The 25,227-nt window shown below is 42.7% G+C and overlaps 2 protein-coding genes across 3 annotated transcripts; one reads left to right on the top strand and one right to left on the bottom strand.

The window, feature by feature from the left end:
• Nucleotides 1-3,782: 3,782 nt before the first annotated feature.
• Nucleotides 3,783-8,947, bottom strand: LOC104926426 (SH3 and cysteine-rich domain-containing protein 3). The gene is made up of 13 exons (XM_010740285.3): nucleotides 8,617-8,947; nucleotides 7,936-7,976; nucleotides 7,484-7,562; nucleotides 6,796-6,949; nucleotides 6,578-6,675; nucleotides 6,373-6,433; nucleotides 6,132-6,229; nucleotides 5,919-5,988; nucleotides 5,592-5,641; nucleotides 5,434-5,516; nucleotides 5,179-5,230; nucleotides 4,899-5,036; nucleotides 3,783-4,538 (listed from the first exon to the last, which is right to left on the bottom strand). The coding sequence occupies exons 2-13, from the start codon at nucleotides 7,941-7,943 to the stop codon at nucleotides 4,431-4,433; spliced, it is 999 nt and encodes a 332-aa protein (XP_010738587.1). The 5' UTR covers nucleotides 7,944-7,976; nucleotides 8,617-8,947; the 3' UTR covers nucleotides 3,783-4,430.
• A 1,626-nt stretch (nucleotides 8,948-10,573) lies between these two features.
• On the top strand, nucleotides 10,574-25,009 carry mbd6 (methyl-CpG binding domain protein 6). 2 transcript variants are annotated; one of them, XM_027288416.1, is made up of 13 exons: nucleotides 10,574-10,806; nucleotides 11,766-11,990; nucleotides 12,800-12,939; nucleotides 13,399-13,501; nucleotides 14,080-14,251; nucleotides 15,243-17,693; nucleotides 18,086-19,095; nucleotides 19,668-19,776; nucleotides 19,883-20,028; nucleotides 20,761-21,528; nucleotides 21,677-21,729; nucleotides 22,346-22,412; nucleotides 23,176-25,009. In XM_027288416.1, exons 3-13 carry the CDS (start codon nucleotides 12,824-12,826, stop codon nucleotides 23,245-23,247), a joined length of 5,067 nt encoding a protein of 1,688 aa, XP_027144217.1. In that variant the 5' UTR covers nucleotides 10,574-10,806; nucleotides 11,766-11,990; nucleotides 12,800-12,823; the 3' UTR covers nucleotides 23,248-25,009. The 2 variants fall into 2 exon arrangements, with proteins under 2 accessions (XP_027144217.1, XP_027144218.1); XM_027288417.1 differs by lacking the exon at nucleotides 10,574-10,806 and adding an exon at nucleotides 10,827-11,175.
• The last annotated feature ends 218 nt before the right edge of the window (nucleotides 25,010-25,227 follow it).

Genomic DNA, 25,227 nt, shown 5'->3' with positions numbered 1-25,227 from the left:
AAGATCATCATTCCTGAGCTTATTTACAGATGGTGCACAGACAGACACAGGATCAGTGGATTTACGTGCCTATGACCACGAGAGGGCACACACTACAAACTAAACTCACTAAAAATCTTTGATCAATGGACAGTCCACCCTATATGAACGGTAAACATTTGATTTCATGTTGTAGTTTTGGATTCTGGGTGGATTTGTTTTTACAGTTATTAGTTCTGGCTTGCAGACTCTGAAACTCTCAGTTTGAGTGGCACAGATTCTTTATTTTTTTTTAAAATTATTATTCGGAAATATCCTGCAAGTAGTTCATCCATCCATGTGCCATAGTGCTCAGTAGCACGGGTTTAAACACGCCTGTGAAATACATTACACTCCACAGATAGGAACAAAAACAAAAGATGTGTTTATATTTGTGCTCGGTGTCCAGTTTCGTCCTGTGGATCAGGGGGCGCAGCGAGCCTGTGACTGTGTTATACGGGGTTGAGTAGCTGCGCGTCTTCAGCTCGCCTTTAGGGTGCAGCAGTACACCGGAAAACTGCAGGACTGACGAGAAGAAGACTCAAAAAGGAAGCGCAAATAAAAACAAAATGTCGCACTCCATTGAAATGTGAGACTGCTCAGTATCTGGCACACTCAGGCTACAGGAGGGTTTTTTTTTTCATCACTGATATTAAAGTCACATCGCAGCCGTTTGTTCAATGCACCAGCCTGGGAGAGAGGAGGAGGAGGAGGAGGAGGGCTTATACCCGGAATGAAACCATGCCGACCAGCTGATCCAGGTCCACGTTATTATCCTGTAAACTGCTGATTACATTTGTAATCCTCAGTTCAGAGCAGTCATGTATGCTGTTGTTGTAAAGACTGAAGACTCATCAGACTGTGACATTGCTGCTTTCTCTGCTGCTTGTGATCAGCGACAAGAAATGGGTTACACGCCACCAACAGCAACCAAAAAACAAAGGAGGAATAAGAGTGCAATCTGGAAATATTTCACCACTTGTGACGATGATGTGACCAAGGTGGTGTGCAATATATGCAAGAGAGTTGTGAGCAGGGGCAAGGATTTAGCACATCTAACCACCAGTGCCATGCACAACCATATGCATTACAAACATCGAAACGTGGCAGCCTTCTGTGGCACTCAGGGTTGCAGGAAACTGCAGCCGACCCCTACCCCTCCTGCCTCACTGCCCTTTGTCTTCGAGAACCTCCAACCTGAGGCCCCCGAGCAACCGAGTCACCCAGTGATCCAGACAATCACAGAAAGTGTCGGTGAAATGATCTGCACGGATCTTTTGCCATATTCGTTTGTGGAGAACAAAGGTTTCTGTAAACTTATGAATCTCGTGGCTCCCCGTTACACACTTCCCACAGGCATTCACTTCAGCAGCAAAGTTGTACCACAGCTTCACCAAAGAGTAAAAACTAAAGTGCAAGAGAACCTTGAAAACATCGAGGGTAACATTGTGCACTGCACAGCTGATATGTGGACTAGAAATTTCTCTACCAGCTCCTACCTGTCTCTCACAGGACATTGGTTTGTACAGAATTTATCAGGGGGTGTGGCTGCCAAACATAAACGTGTCAGTGCGTTGCTCGACATAAAGGTAATTGATACAGAGTACAAGCCAGCTGAAATCTTCGAACATCTCCAGGAACTTGTTGAAAAGTGGCAGTCCATGATTCCATGCAGATTTAGTGTTGGATACTTTGTCACTAACAACTCTTGCAATATGGTGAAAGCCATGTCAGACAGTGGCTTTGAGCACCTTAGATGCATGGCTCATTCCCTGCACCTGAGTGTAACTGGTGCCATTGAAGAGTGCCATGGTGTGGTTAATGTAATCAACACTGCAAGACAAATTACCAACACTGTGCATATGTCAAATAAAGCTATAGCTAAACTGCATGAGATACAGGAGCGACTTGGCCTCACTGTAGCTGCTTTAATTCATGATGTGCCGACCAGGTGGAACACCGTGCTGTTCATGCTGCAGTGCCTGCTGGAGCAGAAGAGCGCACTGATTGCCATGTCAACAGAGATGGACCTTGGTGGGTCTGTCTCAGAGCATCAGTGGACTCTGATGGAGGCCATAGTCAAAGTACTGGAGCCATTTGAGGAAGCAACACGCACAGTGTGCCAGGATGATTCGTCAATTTCCTCTGTGATTCCCTGTATCCAGGCTCTCAGAGCGGCACTGAATGAACTCCGGGCAAATAAGGATGTGAGTGATCTGTTAGAGATTCACCAGTTAGTTGGCTTACTGCAGAGCCACCTCGAGGAACACTTTCAACATGTCTTTGAAACACCCACCAACACCTATTTTAAAGCTACACTCCTGGACCCCAGATTTAAGATCATGCCGATGGCATTGCTCAGCAAGCTGAATTTTGAAAGGTTGAAAGCTGCCGTGGCAGTGGAGGTTGAGGAGTTCTTGGAGCAGGATAGCAAACCTTTGGGAGGCGAAGCTCGCTCTCCATCACGTACGGTGCTAGAATTCGAGGGCACCAGCAAAAAGTCAACAAGCCTTTTCTGGGGTGCAATGCAGAGTTTTACAGCAAACAATGCAGCATCTTTGGTGACATCGTCAGGTTTAGTGGAGACCTACCTAGCAGAAAGCAGCACACAGTCGCTCACCTCCGACCCACTGATTTCATACTGGTCAGCAAAGATGGCACAAAGTCCTGCACTGGCTCGAGTGGCAATCAAATATTTAACCTGTCCGCCCACAAGTGTCTCCTGTGAGAGGCTCTTAGGCACAGGAGAAGATGCTGTGGCACCAGATTACAGACTTCTCCCTGTCCATGTGCCACAGCTGGTTTTCACCAAGTACAACTTGATGAAATTTCAATGACTGTTTTTTGTTGTTGTCTGTCCTCTTTACTTTTATCTTTATTTTATAGATGCTATTCAGCACGTCATTGTTCAAATCTTGGATTACAAAAATATAGAAACTGACACAAGTATAACATGTGAAAAATATATAAATTAACATGGATTTATAATCTGTATTTTGTGAAGGTTCTGATGGTAATATTAGAAGAAGCTGTTGTGAATATTGTGTTAAAGCTAGACTTTCTGTGTTGTTATAGGACAACATTCAGTGTCTGCATAATTGAAGTAACTATAGTCTACTACATGTTCCCCAAAAACGTTTCACTCTGCTAGTTCTCTGACACAGTGCACTGGATCTTTGACCCTCAGATTACCTTCTATCTTAATTTGTATATCTTGGTGGGTGTGTTGAAGCAAAGAATAAAACACAGAAACAAGATTGTGTGTTGGTTTTTTGTTTTTTGTTTTTGCATTGTTCGTATTTTCTTAAGTCTTTGGCTGTCTTTAAGGTTGTTGTGCTTTATTTATAGGGATATTTTCTGCTGAATGACATGATTCTTTTCTACGGAAGAGGATTAGGGCCACATAAAAAAAAAAAATATCTCAGAATTCTGACTTCTGATTTTTTTTTTTTTTATCCAGTGAATGCAATGCGCTGAATGTAAAGCGAAGTGGTCCTGCAGGTTCCTCTTAAAACTCGCCCTAATCCTCTTCCATACTTTTCCATCCAGAGTTGATCTTTTAAAAAAACATTTTAAAAAAAGTTTCACACAGAGGTTTTAAGTGCACTTCAGGTTTAATATATAAACATTTGTACTTCAGTTAATTGGCAAATTTTATCAGCAGCATCATTAGTGCAAACATTTGATATCATTGAGAGCAGTATTGCTTGTATTAATGTTCAAGCCCAATTGTATCTTTTCTTTTCACTGTTTATTGTCTTTGGTAATATAAAGCTATGTACATGTTAAAATGGCTTTGAAGCCTCTATTAGGTAACTATAAATGACATAGAGAGCTTTGCAAACAGTCTATTTTATTAGACAATACTAAAATTACCATTATCATCATAACTATAATCATTCGTTTTAAAACAAATATATTGTATATTAATACTATGTTTAATGGGAATAAAACAAACCTTACTAACCTATTGTGAGATGTAACAGGAGTTCTTATTGTCCAATTTAAATATATTGTATATATTAGAAGTCTTTGTTAATTGTCTACTTTCATATTAATTAATGAATTCTTTCATAACATTTTGCAAAGCTCCCTAGGTTTGCCTTTCCCTTTCCACAACGCTAGCTATAACCAGCAGTTTAACTTAAAGCATCTGACCATTTGTATTACCATGCTATTCACAACAAAGCAAATAAATCACCTGATTGTCTCTTACTAACATATTAATGAAATAGTTTTTCAAACTATCAAATCAATCTCTCCTCTTCTTCGTGCTTCACCACACATACATCACAACAGACACATTTCTGCTATGATATTTGTTGAGGCAACAAATATAGAAAATTGCAGCAGTAATTTGTGCTGATATTTAAAGTGTGCCTGCACGGCTCTTTCATTGCATGTCGTGGTTTTTATGTCACAGTGATCTCCTCCAGCAGATCAGCAGGGAAGTAGCCCAGCTTGCGTCCAGTGCTGACCTTCAAGTAGCCGCCTTTCTCATCTCCTTTCTTCACCACAATCTAAAACACAGAGCAACAACGGCACAACTAAACATGTGAGCAGTATCAGCTTCATACATTCTCACTACGGTCTCCACAGATAGATGGAGTATGCACCATTTAAATGTGTTATAATAAGGTGTTAGTCAAACATTAATAACATTATGAATATACTTTGGAAGTGGGTTGATGTAATGTTACACATCTGTAGTTTTTACATTTTGGCCTTTTCAAGCTATTTTTGATAGAGACAGCTGAAGAGTGACAGGAATGCGGGAGAGAGAGACAGGGAATGACATGCAGGAAAGAGATTCAAACCCTGGGCTTCCACAGCAAGGACTGAGCCTTCGCACATGGGGTGGCAGTACAGTATGTGTTTACCTGATCTTTCTTCAGCGTGATTTGTCCCATCTCTCTGTTCCCTACAAAGGAGCGTGTCACCTTGAAAACCCTTTCTGATGCACGCACTTTTATGAGGTAATTGGTTGGGAAGTAGCCTGATTTCTCCCCCATTTTTCCCTGGAAAGAGAGTGAACAGATTTTGAGTTCATCCCACACAGAAACTTTATGAGTCAGAGAACAAGAAAGGACACAACTGGAAATAGCTCATTTAAAGGATCAAAGATAAAAGAATCAAGAAATGACGTTAAGTTTAACTCACCCTCCACCACTCTTCATTGGAGTCATCCAGAACAGTGATCCGATCACCAGGGCTAAAACACATAGACACACTAAATGTCTTTTATCATGCCTTTTTGTTTAAAGGTTACATTTCAAGACCAAAAAATGCAGTGTTCACTTAGCTGAAATTAAGTTAAAGGTTATTAGGTTTGGTTTAATTGAATAAATAAAAGAATGAGTGCTTTATGCTGTATTTTACTGCATGTTGGGAATTATTCAGGCCTTTCAAACGTACTGGAAGTCCAGGTCATCTTTCTCTATGGCCTTGAAACGGTAGAGAGCCAGATAGTAGTGGGAATGGGAGAATGTACCCTTACTCTGTTGACAAAACAGCACAGATGTTACCGCATGTCAGAGTTAAAACTGAACAGTTTCTTTGACATTTTTTCTTACTTTGTCATCTGCTTTGTCGCCGCCTTTCTCCTTCTTATCATCAGGCTTTCCTGTATGAACATCAGACATCAGAGTCGTCAACAAATTCCCTTCTTTGAAGCGTTGAAGCTCAACTTAATTAATGGAGACTGAATCATTTCACATTATCTACATGATTTCGGGTATGAAGCATCTTTGTTGTATTTGTGACTTTTAAAGCTTTTTTATGCACTTTAAAATTTGTATTAACAGCATGAAGTATATATACATATGTTTTTTATTTTTATGACCACATTTCGCTTAATATATACCACAGAACATCTAACCATTACAATGTTTTCTTTGTACCTTCTCCTCCCTCCTCATTCTCTTTGGGTTGTTGGTTCTCCTCTTCTTCCTCCTCCATCATCACCATCATCTAGAGGATAAACATTGTTAATCATAACTGTACTGGATTCATGCTTTAACAGTTTACTACTGGTATTAAATGAATTACATTAATCAGTGATATATAGATGTTGTTGGGGTTTTTTTTCAAAAAATTAAATGTTGTACACTCACATTTTTTTTATCATTTTCATTCTTTTTGCGCTCCTTATTTGCCATGATGACACCGACCCTCAGGGTGTCAAAGACAGGGTCGTTTCGGTTCGGGTTGTCTGGTTAAGGACAGAGTAGTAAGCCAGGCCATTAAAAAATCGTATAGATATTTGAATTATACACGTTGCAAAATAGGCTGGACTCTTTTACAAAGAATACATTGATTGGTAAAATAAAAAATAAAAAACAGATGTGGACTCACTTGGATCTGGTTGGTCGCTGCTGTACAAGGGGGAGCTGTAGGCCCGTCTGAAGCCAGGTGGCTACAGGAAACAAACAGAAGATATCATGTACCATATGCCTCACTCAGGGTAATGTAATGGGAATCTGAATCTGAATTTTAGTGGTACTATGCATGATACAGTGTATTGTTGTTTTTTATAGACTGCAGAAGGAACAGGACTCACAATTTTACCAAAGCACCTCTGGAACTCGACATAGGACTGACATGAATGGTGGATGTTGGTCTTGCAGTTTTTGCACCTTAGAGCAAACTTGTTGTTCACTGAAAAATGAACAAAGGAGCAGTGATTGGGTGAGTCAGAAACCAAAAGCATTACATGTAGAAAACATCATATATGTTGATGTTTGTGTGTGTTTTCTTGACATGGTTTCCGATACATACAGACTATCATACGAGCACAGACATCACAGAACTTAGGCTTCTTGCAGTAGTGGTCCTTGAACTTGTGGGGTTTGTCATTGACCCGGACAACAGGTGGTGGAGGTTCTGGTTCCTTCTCCTCCACCTCAACCTCCTCCTCATATATGAAATAGACCTGGATACACAAGGAGCATACATCAGTCATTTAAAAACACAATACACAGGCAACATTTTGATGTTCCTAGAAAATGATGTGGACAAAGTTCACGTGAATGATGTGTATGAATGAAAGTACTATGGAAATGTTGCCTTAACTGCCCATATTTTATCATGGTCATCATTACAAATGCACTGTGATTAAGTTGTCTTGCTCACCCACAGTTCATCATTTGCTATCACTGTTGTATAAAGTCATGACACATATGTTGCTTTGTGCAGTTTGGTTGGTTTTAGTTGATGTACTCAATCAATCATCATCAAAACAAATGACCAGGCCAGAGTTATAGGTATAAATTCTGTATTCTTTGTACATTTTCTTTTGGCAGCGTGACTTTATCCTGCCAGGGATAAAAGGCAGAAACACTAAAGTCAGGGCTCATATTTTTCCAATTGACACTGCTCTGCGTTCCTGTCCCAGCTGGTGGCTATTTTAGGCCGTGTGGGTATGGCACTGCTAACAGTGGGGGGCTGACATGGTCCTGTCACTCACAGTGTCTCCGTCCTCTTTCACTACATTGTCAGGAGCTGGAGGGTTGTCATGGATATCCACAGAGTTTTTGTCATCCTCCCTGACAGACACACACAAAGAAAAATATACACATCATTACTTTAACATAAAAAGTTTATCTACAAACTTTTATTTTTTTAACTTGGCCTCTTGTTTGTCAGTAGGTGAACGTGTAATACACAAAGGGGACATGATTGGGGTTATGAGATTTTCCCAGGATAACCTCATGGAGTGACCTGAAGTTACTGACATGGTTTGTGCCGATATCAAATTGCAATTCCACCTCAACATAGTTGAAGACATGAATAAAAACTACTTTGATGGGAAGGTTTTTGTGCTTTTCACTCTGGACTGTTGCAACATTTGAATGTAGAGAGACAAAGAAGGGCAGGAAGGCAAAGTAGGACAAGCAATATATTAGGAAATATACTCACTGATCCATGGTGTTTGGTGAATAATGTCAGTACGGCCTCACCTGCAAAGATTTAAATATATTTATTTATTAGTTTCTTTTTAGTTTTTCAACAAATAATGAAAATGTATGATATTTGGGATAAATGGCAAGGATTCAATGAAAGCAGTGCATAAGAAATGCTGTGGTTGTCTCCTCTAATATTAACTATTATATTCCATGTGTTGTTAAAGCACCACAAGCCAAATGAAATTAGGTGATATTTGATATTTATATTTGCCATTGCTGAATATTAGTGTTGGTGTCAGTGTTTTTTTTATCCTTCATCTCTCATTTAAGAGGATAATGATTTTTTTTTAGAAGGACACTGCATTTACTCACATTCACACACAAATACTGTACCAGTGCACTTGACCCAAACTATTCTAGGATTGTGAAATTCAATCTCATCACAGCTAAATTTGGGTGTGTCTGCCAGACAGTAAAAGAGGAGCAAAATTCTACAAAGTATGACCGCAATAAAAAAATCTTTGTGAATTAGTGAAAACATTCTCAACATCTGAACAGAGCAGTTATTCAGCTACTTCAAAGCTTTTTGTAACTTCCTTACTGACATTAAATAAAAGAACACTGTCTTTCATGCTTTTGTCATGCAAACACATTTTCCAGTGAAATAGCTGTTTAAACTCATACATAAACATACCTCTTTGTCAAAATTCACGCTGCTCAGAGGAGAAATGACAAAATCCCACGTGAGAGTAACTCTCTCCGAGTCCGTCACCTGCTGATGTTGACTGGAGTGCTGTGGTGGATCAGAGTCTTAACAAAACAGCCGACCAACCTGCCTCCTCACTTCAGGCCCACAGGACTCTGTGTCAACACTCACACAGACTGGGTCCTTTTATTCCTTGTATTGTATCTCTAGGTGATTTCCAAAGTGCTCAGGTATGAGCATATGTCTGTATTTGTGTACTTACCTATGATTTTGTGTGTGTGTGTGTGTGTTTGTGTGCGTGCCAGGCTGAGCACTCATGTGTCAAGATGACTGTTTGGGACAGCTGAGGACCTCAGACTGAGCACCGATGACGAGGGGAAATCAGATACCTTCTCTCCCTCTGTCTTCATTACATATATACGCACCTCTTTCCCCTTGTCCCACTTGTTCACAGACAACAGAAACACACAGAAACAGACATTCATACTGTTCACTGGACTGTTCCACTGGAGACCAAGAACAAACCTGTTTTATTGAACATTTAACTTGTTAATTCACAGGAGTGCTGTCTTAAATGTATGTGTATTAATAATTGTGGTTGTGCTCAGTTGTAGGAAGAATTTACAATTAAAGACACTGAGGTAATGTTTCAGGAATATATCTGGTCATTTTTTTGGGGGGGTTAAGGTCTGAGTTTATGTACATTTACACATATATAAGAGATGTTTTTAAGGGTGATTCTGATATTTTTTTTAGACTAAATATCTTTTCAACTTTTAAAACAACATTTACATCATCATGTATGAAGATATAGAGAGGGACAAAACTAGTAAATCAAATGTGAAATGTTTTTGTTGGCTCGTCAAAAAACTCTCCCTAGGGGAGGATTGCACAAAGTTATCTGAAAATAGATTAAGTTTATGAATGGAGCCAGGTGTAAGTGTGTGATTATGTCACAGTGACCCTGTTGGTGGTCTTCGTGTCATGTTAAGAGCATGCATGCCGCAGCGCAAATGTGTGTTTATAACTAATAGTTCATCTGAGGATTGAAGGTTTGTCCTGGTGGTGGAGCTCGAGGTAAATCACCAAAATTAGAGCCAGATTAACCATCTAGGTGTCCTGGAGAAAAATGTGAGCTGTGGGCCTCTACTGACCATCCCTTATCCAATGTGCATTGTGTATGTATATATTGTGCACTGGTTATTAATTTACATCTACTATTACATTTCTGTAACTTAATAAGGCACAAATATATTTTAGGGATTTGTTCAAGACAGCAAGTTCACTTAATATTATGTAATAATTCAGGTGTCACATTAAGATCCTTGTCATTTCAGTTCATATTGTGCTTTAATGACGCAACAAATATTACCAAACAAAATTGTAATTAATCAAATTACCACACACTAATTATCATATAGTGAAACAGGAGCCTTTTGGCCCCCTGAGAGTCTGGGGTGGCCAGAGCAGCTGCCTGCTTTAGTAGATTGTCTAATTCAGTCTTTACCAAAATTAGAGTATGCTTTCTGAGATATGCTTATCACAGTCAGACAATACCAAACACACAGAAACAAGGTACTACTCTGGCAGGCATTATATGTGATGGAACATTAAGGTGCATAATGCAATAATTATTTGGGGGCAAATATAGATGAAAAGGACGCGGTATACATCCATAAAATGCACTCTCTAAAATACATAAATAAGAAGGTGTGTGTGTTATCTAATTTGTGTATGCTGTTAAACGGTGTTTTATCTGGGCTTGTATTCAGAGCAGACAGACAGCTGCTCATGAATCCATTATTTCGAGCTGCAGACGTGTATCCCGGGCCTTTTGCTCTCCTGTCATTATCATGTCCTCTATCAAGGAGCTCCGCACTGATGTCTGTCTGGAGCGCTACAAAGGTCCCGTTGCATGTCGGGTACAATACTCCCTTAGCGCCGAGTGCGCATGCCCGGCAGAAAACTCCATTATTTTTTTTTGCTCGGAATCTGTAAGAAAAAAAAAAAAAACAGTGGGAAACTGTGAATTTGGGATTACATGGGGGTCGTAATGGTTGTCGGAATACATCTGAATGCTTAGACGGTTTAACAGAGCACAGAGCGAAGCGGCGGCTGGGATAAGAGCGCGCCGGGAGCGGGACATCCTCCGGTCTGGTTGGGACACTCCAGAATCAAGTAAATTTCAGTTAGCTCTGTTAGCCTAGCTGGTAGCGTTAGCCCCCCCGAGATCCCAGGCGCAGTAAAATGAAGCGTTATTGCCCTTTGTTTTTAAATCGCACTGGCAGACGTTGCACAAACGCCGAGAGCTGATTGATCGCGCTGCTGCGTGGTTTGAATGATGGATTGATTTAATTTGCGGTTATTCGCTAAAGTAACGGCCGTTTTTTCAAAACATTCTCCGGCTAGTCCGTTAGCCAGCTGGGCTAACTCCTGATTCTCCCGCGAGCCAGAAAAGCGAAGATTCCCAAACTTCGCCAACACTGAGAGACCCGACGCGGAGAAAGCTCCCGCTAACACCGAGGCTAAGCTCACGGCTGTCAAGAAGTGAGTGCAAAGGTGGTAGGCGGGTAGTATTGTGCCTGGCTCGTTTCTTGTTACCGTAGCTAACACGCAAGAGTTTTGCATCGGAGTGTTTTGTGCGCCTGACAGCTGTCACGACAACAGAAGTACAAAGTAGGGTAGCTTGCTAGCCTAGCGCCTTAGCCTAGCGCCTAGCTAAGCCTGCCGTGGATCAGTCGTGTTAGTTTGTTAGATATTGTTTCCTCCACGGCTGCACACTTGTCTGCAGTGTTGTAGCTCAACCACGAATTCTTCCAGCAATGTTTTTTGTGTCAAGCTCCGTTCAGGTTTGCTCGCTCGTTAGCCTGTGAGTTTGTTTGTTTGAAAGGTAGCTGCTTATGTTGTGGCTAAACATCCAGTAAACCACGGGCCTATCCAAACACACCCTCCCACTTCAAAGTGGCCACAGCTTATTCTGAAGTTGTATTCTTTTTCAGAGAGTAATCAGTTTTTTTTTTTTTTTTTTTTAAAGCACGCCTGGATCACATCAATTGCGGGACATGGTTTATTACATCAGTTATTTACCCTGCGTCTCCCTGTCAGATTACATAATCCGCCTCCCCCTTCCTTTGCAGGCTCACCATCTTCATCCAAGACCACACTCTGATGTGAGCTGAACAAATAAATCTTCAGGAGTCGCCCTCTGAGTTGAGGATCTGCCTCGTAGCTGAGGAGAATCTCGGTGTTTGGCCATCAAGTCAGGTTTTACTGGCAGTCTGTGTGCTTCTCACCCACCAGCATGTACATTGGACAGTGGATACCTTAGCCAAAACAGATCCTGGCTTCCCAAAGATGACAAGGTATGCGATTTGTGCTCCAGTCATTCTATTTTTATTACATAACCTTGCCAGTACACGCAAACCTTTTTTTCTTTTTCCATGACCACACCCTGTAATGATAAGTTTACATCATATTTTGGGTATTAAATGTTAGAGACAGCATTCTATAGAGGCTTGAATTGTCAGTGGCACATGCATGAGAAAAGTAAATGTTGGGCACTTTGCCAGACCTTTTATGGAAATGTAGAGGACAGCTGGAAACTAAATTCTCAGTAAGTGACATTGAAGGGCAATTAGCAGCCTTTATTGCTGCCTTCATTATTCTGTTAAACTTGGGCTGATTTCATCACAGTGCTAAGGTTACATTTTGTAATAGTTGATGTTTGGTGTTGACATTTGGCATTGGGTAATCAGATGAACGTGGCTCATAGATTTGGCATGCAGGTCACTTTAATTAGAACATTGATATCCCAAAGACTTAACTTCAGAGACGTTCGTTCATCCATTTTATGCATGCATGTGTTTACTTATTTAGTGAGGTAAGGCACAAACAAACTGATGCATGCAACGAACTAGTTGCATGTAAACATACATTTTTAAACACTGGGTTTGGGAGCTTTTGCTGATTTTTGAGTCATAGAAATGAAAACGTATTGACTTTTTCAAGGCTTTTTCAAGAATGTTGAATACTACTGACACTGTAAGATAGCTTAAGCTTGTAACTTAAAAAGATATGTATCTGAATGCATAGTAATGATTATGTGTTAAAAGGAATTTGTAATCATTTAAAACAAACCACTGGGTCTGTGGGATTTTTTTTTTTTTCCAAGGTGCTGGCAGGCCCCAACTACAAAATGATGGGAGGCAGTGAGACTGTAAGTGGGGACAAGGATGGGGTCCACATCACTGCAATACACGTCCCCATCGGCTGGCAGAGGAGAGTTGAGGGCGGGCAGGTGATCTATGTCAGGTGGGTTGGTTCAGTTGAACAGAAAGCCTATGCATCTGACGTTGATTTAATATTAGAAGGATATTACTTGGAAAGATGACTTTGGATTCGTTTGCATAAATCTGCTGTATTTTCTTGTCTGTTTGTTTTTCTCTTTGCAAGATTCTTTGTATTATTATTTATTTCATTGGCCAACTCAGAGGCATAAAAGTTTATTTCAGTTTGCATGCACATATTAACAGTCGTTTGAATCTTGCTCAAAATAAACATGTATAAAATCTTATATTGATATTTGAACTATGAAATCACTGAGGACCTTTGGCTAGCTGACATTCTGACTAGCTCACATCCAAAAGTCCAGTGGTGTATTTTGTACTTCTTAAGATCTTAAGGTGTGTTCAGCTAGAACTTAGCTGGGCTTTGAATACATCTTCTGCTTTGAGTGTGCTGTTAAAGTTTGTCCCTGTCTTGTTTCCGTAGTCCCAGTGGCACTGCCCTATCCTCTCTGGACGAGGTCAAGACCTATTTGTTGAGTGATGGCACCTGCAAATGTGGTCTTGAGTGTCCACTCATCATCCATAAGGTAAAGCCAGATTAAGTTTTAAATTTGTGTGTTAATGAAGGGCAATAAAGGCAAAACATGTACAGTGTATATTTTAGGGTTTAGTAGCTCTGTGACATTTGGATGTGCACTAAATACACATATTTTAAAAAACATGTTGATGACCTTTTAACCCTTGGTTACTTAGTTTTACTAGCCCTTTTTCATTTTGTTTCTTCAAAAAGTGCGAGTGCACAATGATCTCTGTGTGACTATGACAGAGCAGGAATTATACCACGGGCAACCAGCCAGAGCCTTAGATGCCCCGGTGTGTGGCTGTAATGCCCCTTCTAAAATTAACTACTCACCCAGTCAGTTTTGAGGTAGCCATTCTGCCCTTGTGGATTTCCTTGTTTAGAACTTCATGTGATGCAGTGTTTGCTCGGTGTTATATATGTAACCACAGGTACCACTAGTTCAAGTGTCCTTGCCCTAAAAATGAATTGATTCCAGGCCTGTTGTGAGTTTAAAACACCCTCACTGTGCCCTTAACCGTCCTAAATCTGATGAAATGTTATCTCTGAATTCAGTTTAATCCTCTTATATCTGGTATCCGGCAGGTTTTCAACTTCACTGTGGGAGTGAAGGTGGAGCAGCACAGCCAGCCTTTAGGCAAAGCAGAGCAGGACATGACCAAACTGTGTAACCACCGCAGGAAAGTGGTAGCAATGGCTGCTCTCTGTCGGAGTATGCAGGCCTCACAGCTGCCCTTTGCCAACCTTCATCATCCAGGTAAAACTTGAAGCTCTGACATCTGCCCTCTACCGCATGTGTGTACAATACAGACGCTGATCAGCATGTAGGAAATTTAATTTTGAGTGTGGTTGGAGTAAGCTCTGTCTCCAGGTCATGTCTCCTTTTGATACTGGGGTTGATTGTCCTGTGTGTAGTACTAACCTAATGTAGAGCATTGCAATGGGACTATGATCTTGTCGGTCCCACAGGACACAACATACATGCTGTATTTTAATGCGAGTGTGAGCGCTTTGTCAGTGTCATGATGGCATGAATTACAAATGACATTTCTGAAAGTGAGCGAGGCTGTTATTGGGCTTAACCATGCATGTAAAGACATTGTGTCACAGTAAACCATATGCCTCCAAAATACAGAAACTGATGTTTCCATTTAGTTTCCCCCTCTCCATCTTATTCCCTCGACAGCTATCAGAGAAACTGATCCATACTCATGTTTAGATATGCTTTAGTTTCTACGGCAAATTCCATAAAGTTAAATATGTTTTCCCCGTGGGAAGGGTCAGGCAGACTTTCACTAGGAAACATTTTTGATTGTGTGATCAGAATCACTACACGCGTGGGTGGAACTGGGATGGGCTATCTGTTAGAGAAGGCAATGATGGACGGAAATCCTGCTTGAGCAGGTGGGTGAGGGAGGGAGGGGTGCTGGTGAGTGCAGCAGCTGTCAGCCACATCGAATTAAAACCAGCGATATTTTAACAGCAGTATTTTTACTACCGTGTTTGGAACAGAAGACATTTAGCAAAAATCTTGATATGGACACTTTGTTTGCTTGATGCAATGATATTTTCTCCACTCTTGGAGAAAGTCTCTAATAGAAGTGAAAGGTTTCAGCTTCTTCTATTCACGATTGGTAGTATTTGCAAGGCATGGTCTTTAGGACTTAGCATAGCATAGTTATTAGTTTGCAGACTTGTATACAAGACCTTTTCTGAAAGTAAATAATGCTGTCTGTGTCCACTTTCAGAAATGAGCAGTGGAGTTGAGAGCCGTGATCCAAAGCGAGTACTTGTGGAGCGGGAAGAAGATGACCATGGAATTTACCATCCCAGACTCCATCCAGCCCCAGCTCGACACCACAGCAACCTCCACCCAAACCCCTGTGCCAGCCCCAAATCCTCCCACCAGTTTATTTACCCTTACAATGGTTCTTCCCCTGTCCTTCACACAGGCACAAACTCTCACCATTCCCTAGAGGCTTTGAGAAGGCTTCACCATCCTCCTCCTATCCCTGCCTCCTCCAGCTCTCCCTCCAGCTCCTCATTCCCAGCTTACAGCTCTGCCCAGAAGTCACCCCGCACCACCACACCTCAGAACGTCACTCAAGGTCAAAGAACACCCAAAACCCCAGAGACTCCGGGTTCTCCTCGGCTAGGGCCCCTCTCTTCACCTCCTCCCTCTTCCCCTATGACCATTGGTGGAGGAGGAAGAGGAGCACAGACTCACGCTCATCATCCTCATGGTGTCATTGTGGGAGGCTCTCCCCTTTCTCCATCTTCCTCCCTCTCTCCTTCTGTCCATAACATGAACTGTGTGTCTCCTCACCAGCGATCCCGCCACCCTTCAGCCTCTCCTTCGCCTCTCTCTGATCAGGGAGGAGGCTCAGCAGCAGCAGGAGGTCTGATGGGAAATAACTTGTCTCAGAGGAGGAAATCCACCTCTTCCTCTCCGCACTCTCCTCTCTCTAGTGGCTCCCCAAACCCCAGTCCCCACTTCCCCAAGTACAAGCTGGAAGACATCTTGGAGCAGTTTAAGAACTCAGGCAACAGCAGCACTAATAACCACCACGTCCTGATCTCTACTAACCCCTCCTTACTGACCAACCAAAGCAGTAGCAACCCTCATGCTCTCTCCTCGAAGCCCTTAAAGAGTACCATGAGTCCAACTCCCAGCTCAGGACCACCAAGTTTTGAGTTGAACTCTGCAGGGTCTTCTAGTTTATCTCTGGGGCCATTTCTGAATCACCACCACAGCCATCAGAGCAAGCTGTCGCACCCAGCTTCTTTCCCTGCAAGCACCCTGCTCTCTGCGGCTGCCAAGGCTCAGCTGGCTAGCCAGATAACCCAGGGCCAGAGCTCAAATGTGGCCAGCAACCCGGTGAGCTTGCCCTCTTCTCTGGAGGTCTTGAAAGAGGCCCAGAAGCAGCCGTCATCAAAGGTAACAAACAGCACTTTACATAACAGCCACCCTCCCTCCTCCATTGCTTCTACTAGGTCTCCCCATCCCTCCCTTGCATCAGCCTCTTCCGTCCTCTTTCCTCCATCCCAGTCTCTGGCCCAGTCCCTGGCTTCTTCCTTGCCCCACCTGCCTCCCACAGCAGAGCGCAATGCATCACACAGGAAGAGGCAACGGCGATCTCCCACAGTGCTCACTATGCTAAGAGACACCCAACAGTTGGCTAATGGAGCGAGAAAGACCCCACCAGGAGACACAGTTTCTGCTACAGCTATCAACCTATCCTCCGCATCTTCCTCCTCCTTCTCCTCCTCCTCCTTCTCCTCCTCCTCCTCCTCCTCTTCCTCGCACTCCTCCTCTACCTCAGCTGTGCAGAACCAGAATGCTGTCATGTTAGAAAACCATCATCATCTTCTCGCTGGACAGACACCAAGGCTCCCTGCTCCCCGACAGATAGCACCCCTTTCCAGGCTTCCTCGACAAAACGAGGCTCTTGATTTCACTACACACCTGACACCTACACCTCTTGGCTTGGATCCTCCAACCCAGCCTCTGTCTGCTCTGTTACACCTGCTCAGTGTGCAGAATGCACAGGCCTCAGCATCCAACTCTGCTTCAGCTCAGCCAGGATCCGTGTCTATTGAAGGAGGTGGACACACTAATAGACAGAGCCCCAGACTGTCACCCTCTTCTCCCACCCCTCATTCTAACGTCAGGCAACGACAGACTCAGTCACCGTGCCGAACCAGTAACACTAATACTCTGTCCTCGGTGCCACAGCCGTCTTCTCCCCCTCCAGCCTCCCCTCATTTCAGATCAGTGCAGTCTCCATCGAATCCTCAGTCTACTAAGTCCAGTCCTCTGCAGAGACATTCTCCTTTTCCTACAGTGCTGCCCAACTCAAATTTAGCTTTACACAACAGCAGCAGCCCATCTCAGCACATGTCCCTGACTCACTCAGACAAGCACTCAGACTCCGTTTCCCAGGCACCATCGCAGGAAGCCTCACTACAGGGCACTGTGGCAAGGGAGATGGGCAGTAACAGCATATCTACATCAGTGGACCTGAGTCATTCTCAAGGCAGTGTTTCTGTCGCGATATCCAGCTCCCCGAAGCCCCTCGATCTTAGCAACCATGTCCTAGCGCTTCTCGCAGCATCTTCCGCTGTGCCCCAGGGGGAGGGCTGCTCCTCCGATCGAACCACTGATGCTGTGATGTCTTCCCAAGGAAATCCTCCAGCAGGTGAGGATATTTTTTTAGTCTGAAAAAAAAATGTATAAAAACTGTCGAGCTTGGCAATATACCTATTTTGCTTATTCAAGTATGATTAATAATAACTATGCGTGTGCGGTGTTGAGCTCTCCTTTTAGATCAGGCTTTACAAATGATTGCATCTCTTAGGAAGGGTCAGAGCAAGGGGTACAAATGATTTACACTTTTGTTGTTGTTGGTAGGGTGTTGCTCTGAATGGATGTGAGCATGTGTATTGATGTCTTTTTTCTTGCTTGTAAATTTTAGGTTTTGTAGCTAAGTGTCTATTTGTCAGTGCTGTACAAACACAGTTACATCCTGTGTGAAATGCTGGAGACCCTTTATAGAAAACCAGATGTGAATGATTTATGTCTCTCCTACAGGGCCAGAGGAGCCTAGATGTGTGGACTCAAAGGTCTCCATAGTGACCAAACCTCCAGCAGCCACCAGCCCCGGGCCCACTATCTCCTCTCGTCTTGGGGATAATAACAGTCCTCATACACCCTCAGCCGTGGGCGACTCGACCAATCCCTTACCTCTTGCAGAGGCCTTCCCCTTCATGAACCAAGAGCAGCTTCTTCAGCTGCTGTCATCCACAGGAGGCCTACCGTCCCTCTTGGACCCTGCAGTCCTGGCTTCATTGCCCCTAGGGGGGCTGTGGTTGGGGGGGCAACATGCACAGATACCCCCTGCCAGTGCTACACCACAGAATCTTGCAGAGCAGCAGCAGTCAGAGCAGCAGCAGTTGCTGATGCAACAACAAGAGACACAGCAGCAAAACCAGGATCAACAACAGAAGCACCAACAGATAAACAACAATCCTTTGTTTCCCTTGTTGCCCTTGTTGAGCGGTGCTCAAGGGGAGCTGCCTCTGAACCTTCTGGGCCTGTTGAACCCACTCCCGGCCCCAGCCTCAACCTCCACCCCAGGACAGGAAGCTGATTTAGGGCTAAACGAAAAACCTAGCCTCCAGGCTCTGCTCATGGCATCCTTGTTGCTCGGGCAACAGCAGGCGTCTTTGTTACCTCTATCTGGGCTGGGTCAGTTGAGCCAGGTGAGCTTGGAAGTTCCCCTCCAGCAACCACAGCAGATCCCCACCACATTGGAGGGCCTCACCCTGGATAAGACCTCTGGCCTCCTGGATCCATCAACCCTACCAGGCCCAGGGCTCTTAGAGGTTGCCCAGGGCCTTCTTTCCATTCCTCCAGGAGCTGAGGGATCTATCCAAGCCCTGCAGTCTCTGCTCCTTCCTGCTGCTCTTCCTCCTCCCCACGCAGCCTTCCTGCCCCTCAGCCCTGCCTTGCTCACTGCTGCCCTGAGCTCTGCTGAGCTCCACCCATCTCCCCACACCCATTTAGCTCCTGCACAGCAAACCCAACATACCCAACCTCAGGTAGGCCCCCCTGTCTCATATAACTATTTCCTCTGAGCTCCTCCTAGTTTCTCTTCAAAAACATGAGCACATTTTGCTGACTGCTGTGTTGTTTCCTGCTCCGCTAGTTGCATATTTCCCACAAAAATATACCTGTTATAACTGTTTTATTTTAATGCTAAAATAAATTAAATGAATGAAACCAACCTCAAACTACATTGTTTGTTGGGTTGGTTACCATGTATCTTAAGGTACTTCAGATGTGAATTAGGGCTTTACCCATCTTCACGTTTTGTCTGTCTGTGTGTTTTGTTTTGTTTCAGCATCAGGCTAAATTCCATGCAAACATGGCCTTCATGTTTTTACGCTTGTCATTGTCATCTGTAATGTAAAAAATAATGACCACTTCCTGGCCAACTTTGAGCATCCTGTTCATAGTTTGGTTATCAAATCCCAGTGCAGAGTGCAGCTCTCCTGCCAGGTTGCTAACACTGCTGTCAATCACAGTGAATCATCTCCACGTTTTCCCCCATTTGATTCACTATTTTGCAATTTGTTTGCTGAAAGCTCAAATCCTGTACTCTACCCTCCAGGTATCTACTGATGCTGGTGTTGACACCCTCATCCCCCTATCTCTCCAAGGCAAGGACAACCCCATCCTCCAACAGTTATTACCCACTTTGCTTAACCCTGCTGTATTAGGTGAGTTAGTGTCAACACTCTGTCACAATTCTCTATTCATTTTCTTTTCATTATTAAAACTATGAAGCTATTATATTAATGCATTTATGAACTGTGTCTTTTGTAGGAGATCTTTCTGCCCTCACAGGCCTCCATAACATGTTGGGGATTGGAGCAGGTTCCATCCTCTTACCCCCAGTGCAGACCTCTGCTTTGGGCATGCCTCTGTTGCAGGGTCCTGATGGAGCTATCAACTTGCTCAACAATATACAGGTCGGTAACTGGCATGTATCTTAGTGTACAAAGCATATAAAGAGGTAAATGTATAAAATGTTGCAGTTATTTCTGATGTATGCCCTTAGATTGTCCCAGGCCGATCCTAAAAATCCTTATCCGGGCCAAATGTGTGAATGTATTTGTGCACACTGACTCTCCTGACACCCGGAGTGGCAGAATAACCTTAACTCAGATTTGCTAAACTCCAACTCAGACTCTCTCTTTCTCATTAGCTAAGAGCAGTGTACAAAACATTTCTCGCTGGTGCTGACTGCTGGTTAAAATGTCGGCAGCAGATTATGTTGGCTGTCTAATTAATGTTAATTGCCCGAGGTACTTGATGACACAGATCTATTAAACTTAGCTGTAGTTGTTGTTGGGTTGTAGTGCTCTTTGAAGGCTGGTGTCTGTGCTCAGCCAAATTCAGTTTGAATTTTAATTGTCAGATAAAAAAAATACAGTTACAATAACAGTGAAACAAACTTCACTCAGCTCTACACAATACCACTGTGGTAAATATGGACAGTGTGCATCTTAAGATCAAAAACTAGTAAGTCGACAGCTTCGCTAGAACACATAGCAAAGCACTGGCTGTTATATTTGTTACAGTATTTGTTGATATGAAATGTGGATATTTTGCTTTTGGATTCTTGATGCGAAGGAGAAAATGTTCATCAGAACATCTTTGACTGGATTTGAGTCAAAACTTTTTTCCTTCTTTCCCTCCAGCTAAACCTTGCACCACCATCAGAAGGAGAGAAGCCAGTCTCATTACAGGAAACACAAAGCCCTGCCCCGCAGGAAGACATTCCAGCCAGTCAGATCACTTCCGAAGTGGTTCCCAGTCCTGTTCTAGCTTCAGCTCCAGCCCCTGCCCAAGAACCCACACCACCTCCACAGCGAGTATCTGAGGGCAGGTCTGTTATCGATCCTTACACCTCTTTCATGGACACGATTTATACCTCCTTCCTTCAAGTCAGTGCTAAAGAGCAAGAAGATAGAGCCCACTTGGGGCCATCTGACCCCACTTCACCCTTCTGTGCCTTACCGCCGGTTTCTTTCCCTATGGAGCACCATACCTCGTCCACTCCTGTCTCAACTCTGCCCCAGGCGAGTGCCCCAGTCTCACTTAGCCCACGTCGGGCCTGTTCCCTCCGCAACCCAGACTTATCCCGACTGAGCCTGGAAGCAGCAGCCCACTCCCCAGCCCAGGGGACACCCAAACCCATTGAGGACGGGTCTACGCCACCCTTACAAAGAAAACCGGTCATGGTAGAGGGACATACTCACCCAGAGCCTCCTCTGCCATCCATCTACTTGGAGGAGGCTAAGACAGACTGTACTGGCCCTTCTGCGGCCATGTGCCCCTATGTAGAGGCAGGGGTGGACAGGCAAGGGCATCTTTCCCATGCAGGGTACCTCAGTCCCAGGGATGGATGCAGTGGGAGGCCCAATGAGGAGACAGCTGGGACGTTGCTGCACACCGAACAGGGAAGGGTGAGTGCCTTGGTCTCCTGTTTTCTTCAAAGGTATAGGGAAGATTTTATATCACACAAGTGGGACTGCATTGACCTGAATGGCAGTGATACCTGTAAATAATTTCATCAAGATGTTTTTGACGTAATTTCTGATTCTACCTCTTAAGGATCAAGCGGGATCAGCAGGTGGAGCCAGAAGAGGAAGGAAAAGGAAACAAACGTAAGTTGTCTTGTTAACGTGTTCAAAGTGTACCCTTGTCGGGGTACACAGTTTGAAATTGCCACCAAGTGCTGGGCTCAAAAGTCAGATTATTTCAGCTTTAACGTACTGCTGACCTTTTTTACAATTCAACCAATGAGATAACAGCTGTATATGACGTTGTGTAGCGTGACGCAGAGGAGGCAGCAGCATGAGAGTGATGGAAGAAATGCAACTCTCTCCTGAACTTAACATTAAAACATACATCAATCTCACCAGGGAAAGTAATGCATTCATTTAAATCCAATGCTTAAGTTAGATTAGCTGTTTATGTACATTAGCTATGCCAGACATACACAGTGACTGAATCCCAAGCATAGCTATATATACAGTCAGTGACAAAAAAAACATTAGCTTAGCAACATTGAATCGTATGTTGTAACATAAAAAAAATCTGATTTGTTTTTGTTGAAAAATGTTTGTTTGCTGACCGTACCGCTCTTCAAATCTGTTACCAAATGAAGGCAGGATAATGTATCAATGACATGCTTTTTCTAATGTTTCATAACAACTGTCTTGTCAAGTTTATTTGACGTGCTGTATTGAATACTGATGTGTTTCCTACTTTGTGTATCAGGCTACAGAATGTGTTAGAAGACTTCAGAGACATGGATGCTACAGCACTAGAGGAAACCAAGGCTACGGTAAGACCCAGCTCCCCCTCAGTGACTCACAGTTTTGTTGTTTTAATTATCAGCAGCACTGGTTGTCTTTACCATAAAGCAAAGCTTGTTTTCCCTCAGTTGTTGTTAATGAATATGCTGTTGTCACTTTTAAACTGGATCTTTTTTTATTTTTAGCCATGCTAGCAACTGATCCTTTAGCACCACCATGAGGCTCACATTTGTTTTGAGTTTTGAATGAAAAATCTTGATATCTAATGGATGGATTATGAAACATTCATGTTTCCCTCAGGATGAATTGTAATTACTTTGGTGATCCCTGAACTCTTTGTCATTATCAGGCCAAAGTTTTCATTTGTCCATTCCTGTAAAACTAATGACATGTCCATCGGCCTCAGCTGTACTAAAAAAACTAATGTTAGCATAGTAACACATCAATAAATACAAGACTGTGGACATGGTAAACATGTCAGCATTGTTATTGTAAGCATGCTGACATTTGTATTTAGGTCAGAAAAGCTGCACAGAGCTGCTAGCATGGCTGTAGAATACTAAGATCTATAAGTTACGTGATAAGTAATAAGTGTTAATAAGTAAATAATAGTGCATTTATTTATCATTTATCATCATCATTATCATTTATTTAGTGCCAATTTGCTTGTTGGTACGGGGAATCTGGGAGAATGATTGTGCATTTCTGACTGCGGTGGTGAAATCATTCCACCACTAAGAGGCTGGAACGAGATAAGGCTGATGTGAATAATTTCTCTCTTTCTTGTGACAGACAGCCCTGCTGAAGCCTGAGAGGTCAGTCCGCGGCAGGAGGCGCCGAGGCGCCAGGTCTCAGAGGCAGTGATTGGTGGAGGGAGCTGTAAGTCAGAGCTGTTCACCAATCAAAGGCGGCCAGACGCCTCTCCTTCCCCACTCCATCTCTTCACCATCATCACCACTCACTGTTTAGACCTTTCTTTCTTTTCTTTTTTTTTTTTTTTAATTCAACTGCACTAATATTAAGATGTTGTCATGTCAACCATTGTTATGGCAACCACTATGAGAAAAGAAAACACATAGGAGAGAGTTCTAGTCTGAGAAATTAATTTATAAAGAGTGGGGAGGAAATTGAAGAGAAATTTTGTGGATACTTATTTCACTTAGGTCTTCTCTTAGGTCTAGTTCACAGAATAATGGTTGCTTGACATTGTGATCAGAGATCTGTTAATTATGGTTGGTGTTAGAGTTCTATCAATGAGAAAACACAAAAAAAACAAACAAGAGTACTGTTTTCTTCTCATCAGTGTGTAACTGTGAGTCAGGATAAAGCCCATCTACTTGAACGATGCTCTCTGTTGAAAGTTTGTCTGTACGTGTGTGGATGTGTGTGTCTTTTGATGTGTCTGAGTGTGTGTTGGACAACAGTGCTATTGCTGAGCCCCTCACTGTCCGACCGTTAGTTGAATTTATTTTCATTTTAGTAAACGAGACCCTGTCTGTTTGTAAGATGAAGGGCTCTTTTGCAGAGACACACGGCGGTTGTATTTCAACGAAATGAAAGGTTTTCAGAGGTGCTGGAAGCGAAAATAAGAAGGAACAGACTTGATTTTTTTTTTTTTTCATTCACAGTATAAAATAACCCTTACATGGGAGAAACCAAGGAAACAATGTGGTTTATTGTATCAGGTTTCTTCACACTCTAAGAAAATAACTTTTTATCATGATTCCACATGTCCTGTGAGATGTTCCTTAATGGTTTGTACATCACTAATAATTATGAACTGAGAAAACATTCATAAAAAATAAAAAAAATAGAAGTTCTTTTGTACACCTCTTTGAATCATGTCATAACACGCCAGGGTACCCGACAGGTCAGGAAAATTGAATTCATCTGACAACATCCAGTTTTTTGATGTTTGCAAGGTCCAAGCAAGCAATCCAGAAAAACTGAAACTTTTCACATGCTGTGTCGTTTGTTGCTGTGAAGAATTATGTGTAGCTGTGGTGTGATGGAGACTAATATCTGTTCACCAAACACCCACCCAAACTTTCACTCCCACCAGCTGCGATAAGTGTCTGGGATTGTTTTGAATTATGAAAAGGAACATTTGCAGGAAAGTACAGTATGTCCTCTGATTGGTTGAACAAATGGCTGGAAAACTTAAACGCAGAGAGTGATTATGTCTTACGTGGATCTGTTGAGTCTGTGTGTTACTGTGGATTTGGAGTAATATCCTCCCTCTGTCTCCTCATATCACTGTTTGAGCTCTCCTCCACACACTGCCCTGCCCCAAGAGTACTGGCATCTCTAGCTGTATTTAAAACAAAACACCACAAAAAAAGAATAAAGAAGTGAAAAAGGAAGCAGATTATGCAATTTCTACACTTGGAGATTTGTACATATGTACAGTTAATGTGTTTTATTTTGATTTTATATTGTTAGAGAAAGAGACGAGAGAAAACAATGAATTGTGAATTTTTCTGGGAATTGTAATTAAGTATTTTTCTCATTCTACCCCTTGCTTTCAATACTTATGTTTAAAAAGACGATTAAATTGTGGACTGTAGCTTTCTTTTTTATATGGGAGTCTTTTTTATTTAATATTAAACTATTTACAGAAAATGTACACTGTGTTGATTTCTCTTCTGAAACGGATGCGAGGAACTTTATGATGCAGTTCATAGGTATGAGAATTGGTTTCTCATTGTCGGTTGTGCCAAAAACATTACGAAATTTGTGTCTCATCCCTGCACCATGGTTAAATTACATATCCCAGTGACATACCTTGAATCTACTTTCTTAAAAAAATAAAAACTGAAGACCCAGCTCCTCCTAGCACCACCA

The sequence above is a fragment of the Larimichthys crocea genome, chromosome XV, assembly GCF_000972845.2.
Source record: "Larimichthys crocea isolate SSNF chromosome XV, L_crocea_2.0, whole genome shotgun sequence".
NCBI lineage: Eukaryota > Metazoa > Chordata > Actinopteri > Sciaenidae > Larimichthys > Larimichthys crocea.
The sequence above is the reverse complement of the archived record's forward strand: the minus strand, read 5'-3'. Positions and strand labels throughout refer to the sequence as shown.

Excerpts from the sequence above, each read along its gene's own strand:
- LOC104926426 (XM_010740285.3), bottom strand. Across the intron at positions 6,950-7,483 it reads TGAAAGAGGACGGAGACACT|GTCTATTTCATATATGAGGA; the intron begins GTGAGTGACAGG and ends TTGTGTATCCAG. Across the intron at positions 6,230-6,372 it reads CAGCGACCAACCAGATCCAA|ACAACCCGAACCGAAACGAC; the intron begins GTGAGTCCACAT and ends GTCCTTAACCAG.
- mbd6 (XM_027288416.1), top strand. The coding sequence starts at position 12,824 with ATGATGGGAGGCAGTGAGACTGTAAGTGGGGACAAGGATGGGGTCCAC. Across the intron at positions 17,694-18,085 it reads CCAAGGAAATCCTCCAGCAG|GGCCAGAGGAGCCTAGATGT; the intron begins GTGAGGATATTT and ends TCTCTCCTACAG. Across the intron at positions 21,730-22,345 it reads GGAAGGAAAAGGAAACAAAC|GCTACAGAATGTGTTAGAAG; the intron begins GTAAGTTGTCTT and ends TTTGTGTATCAG.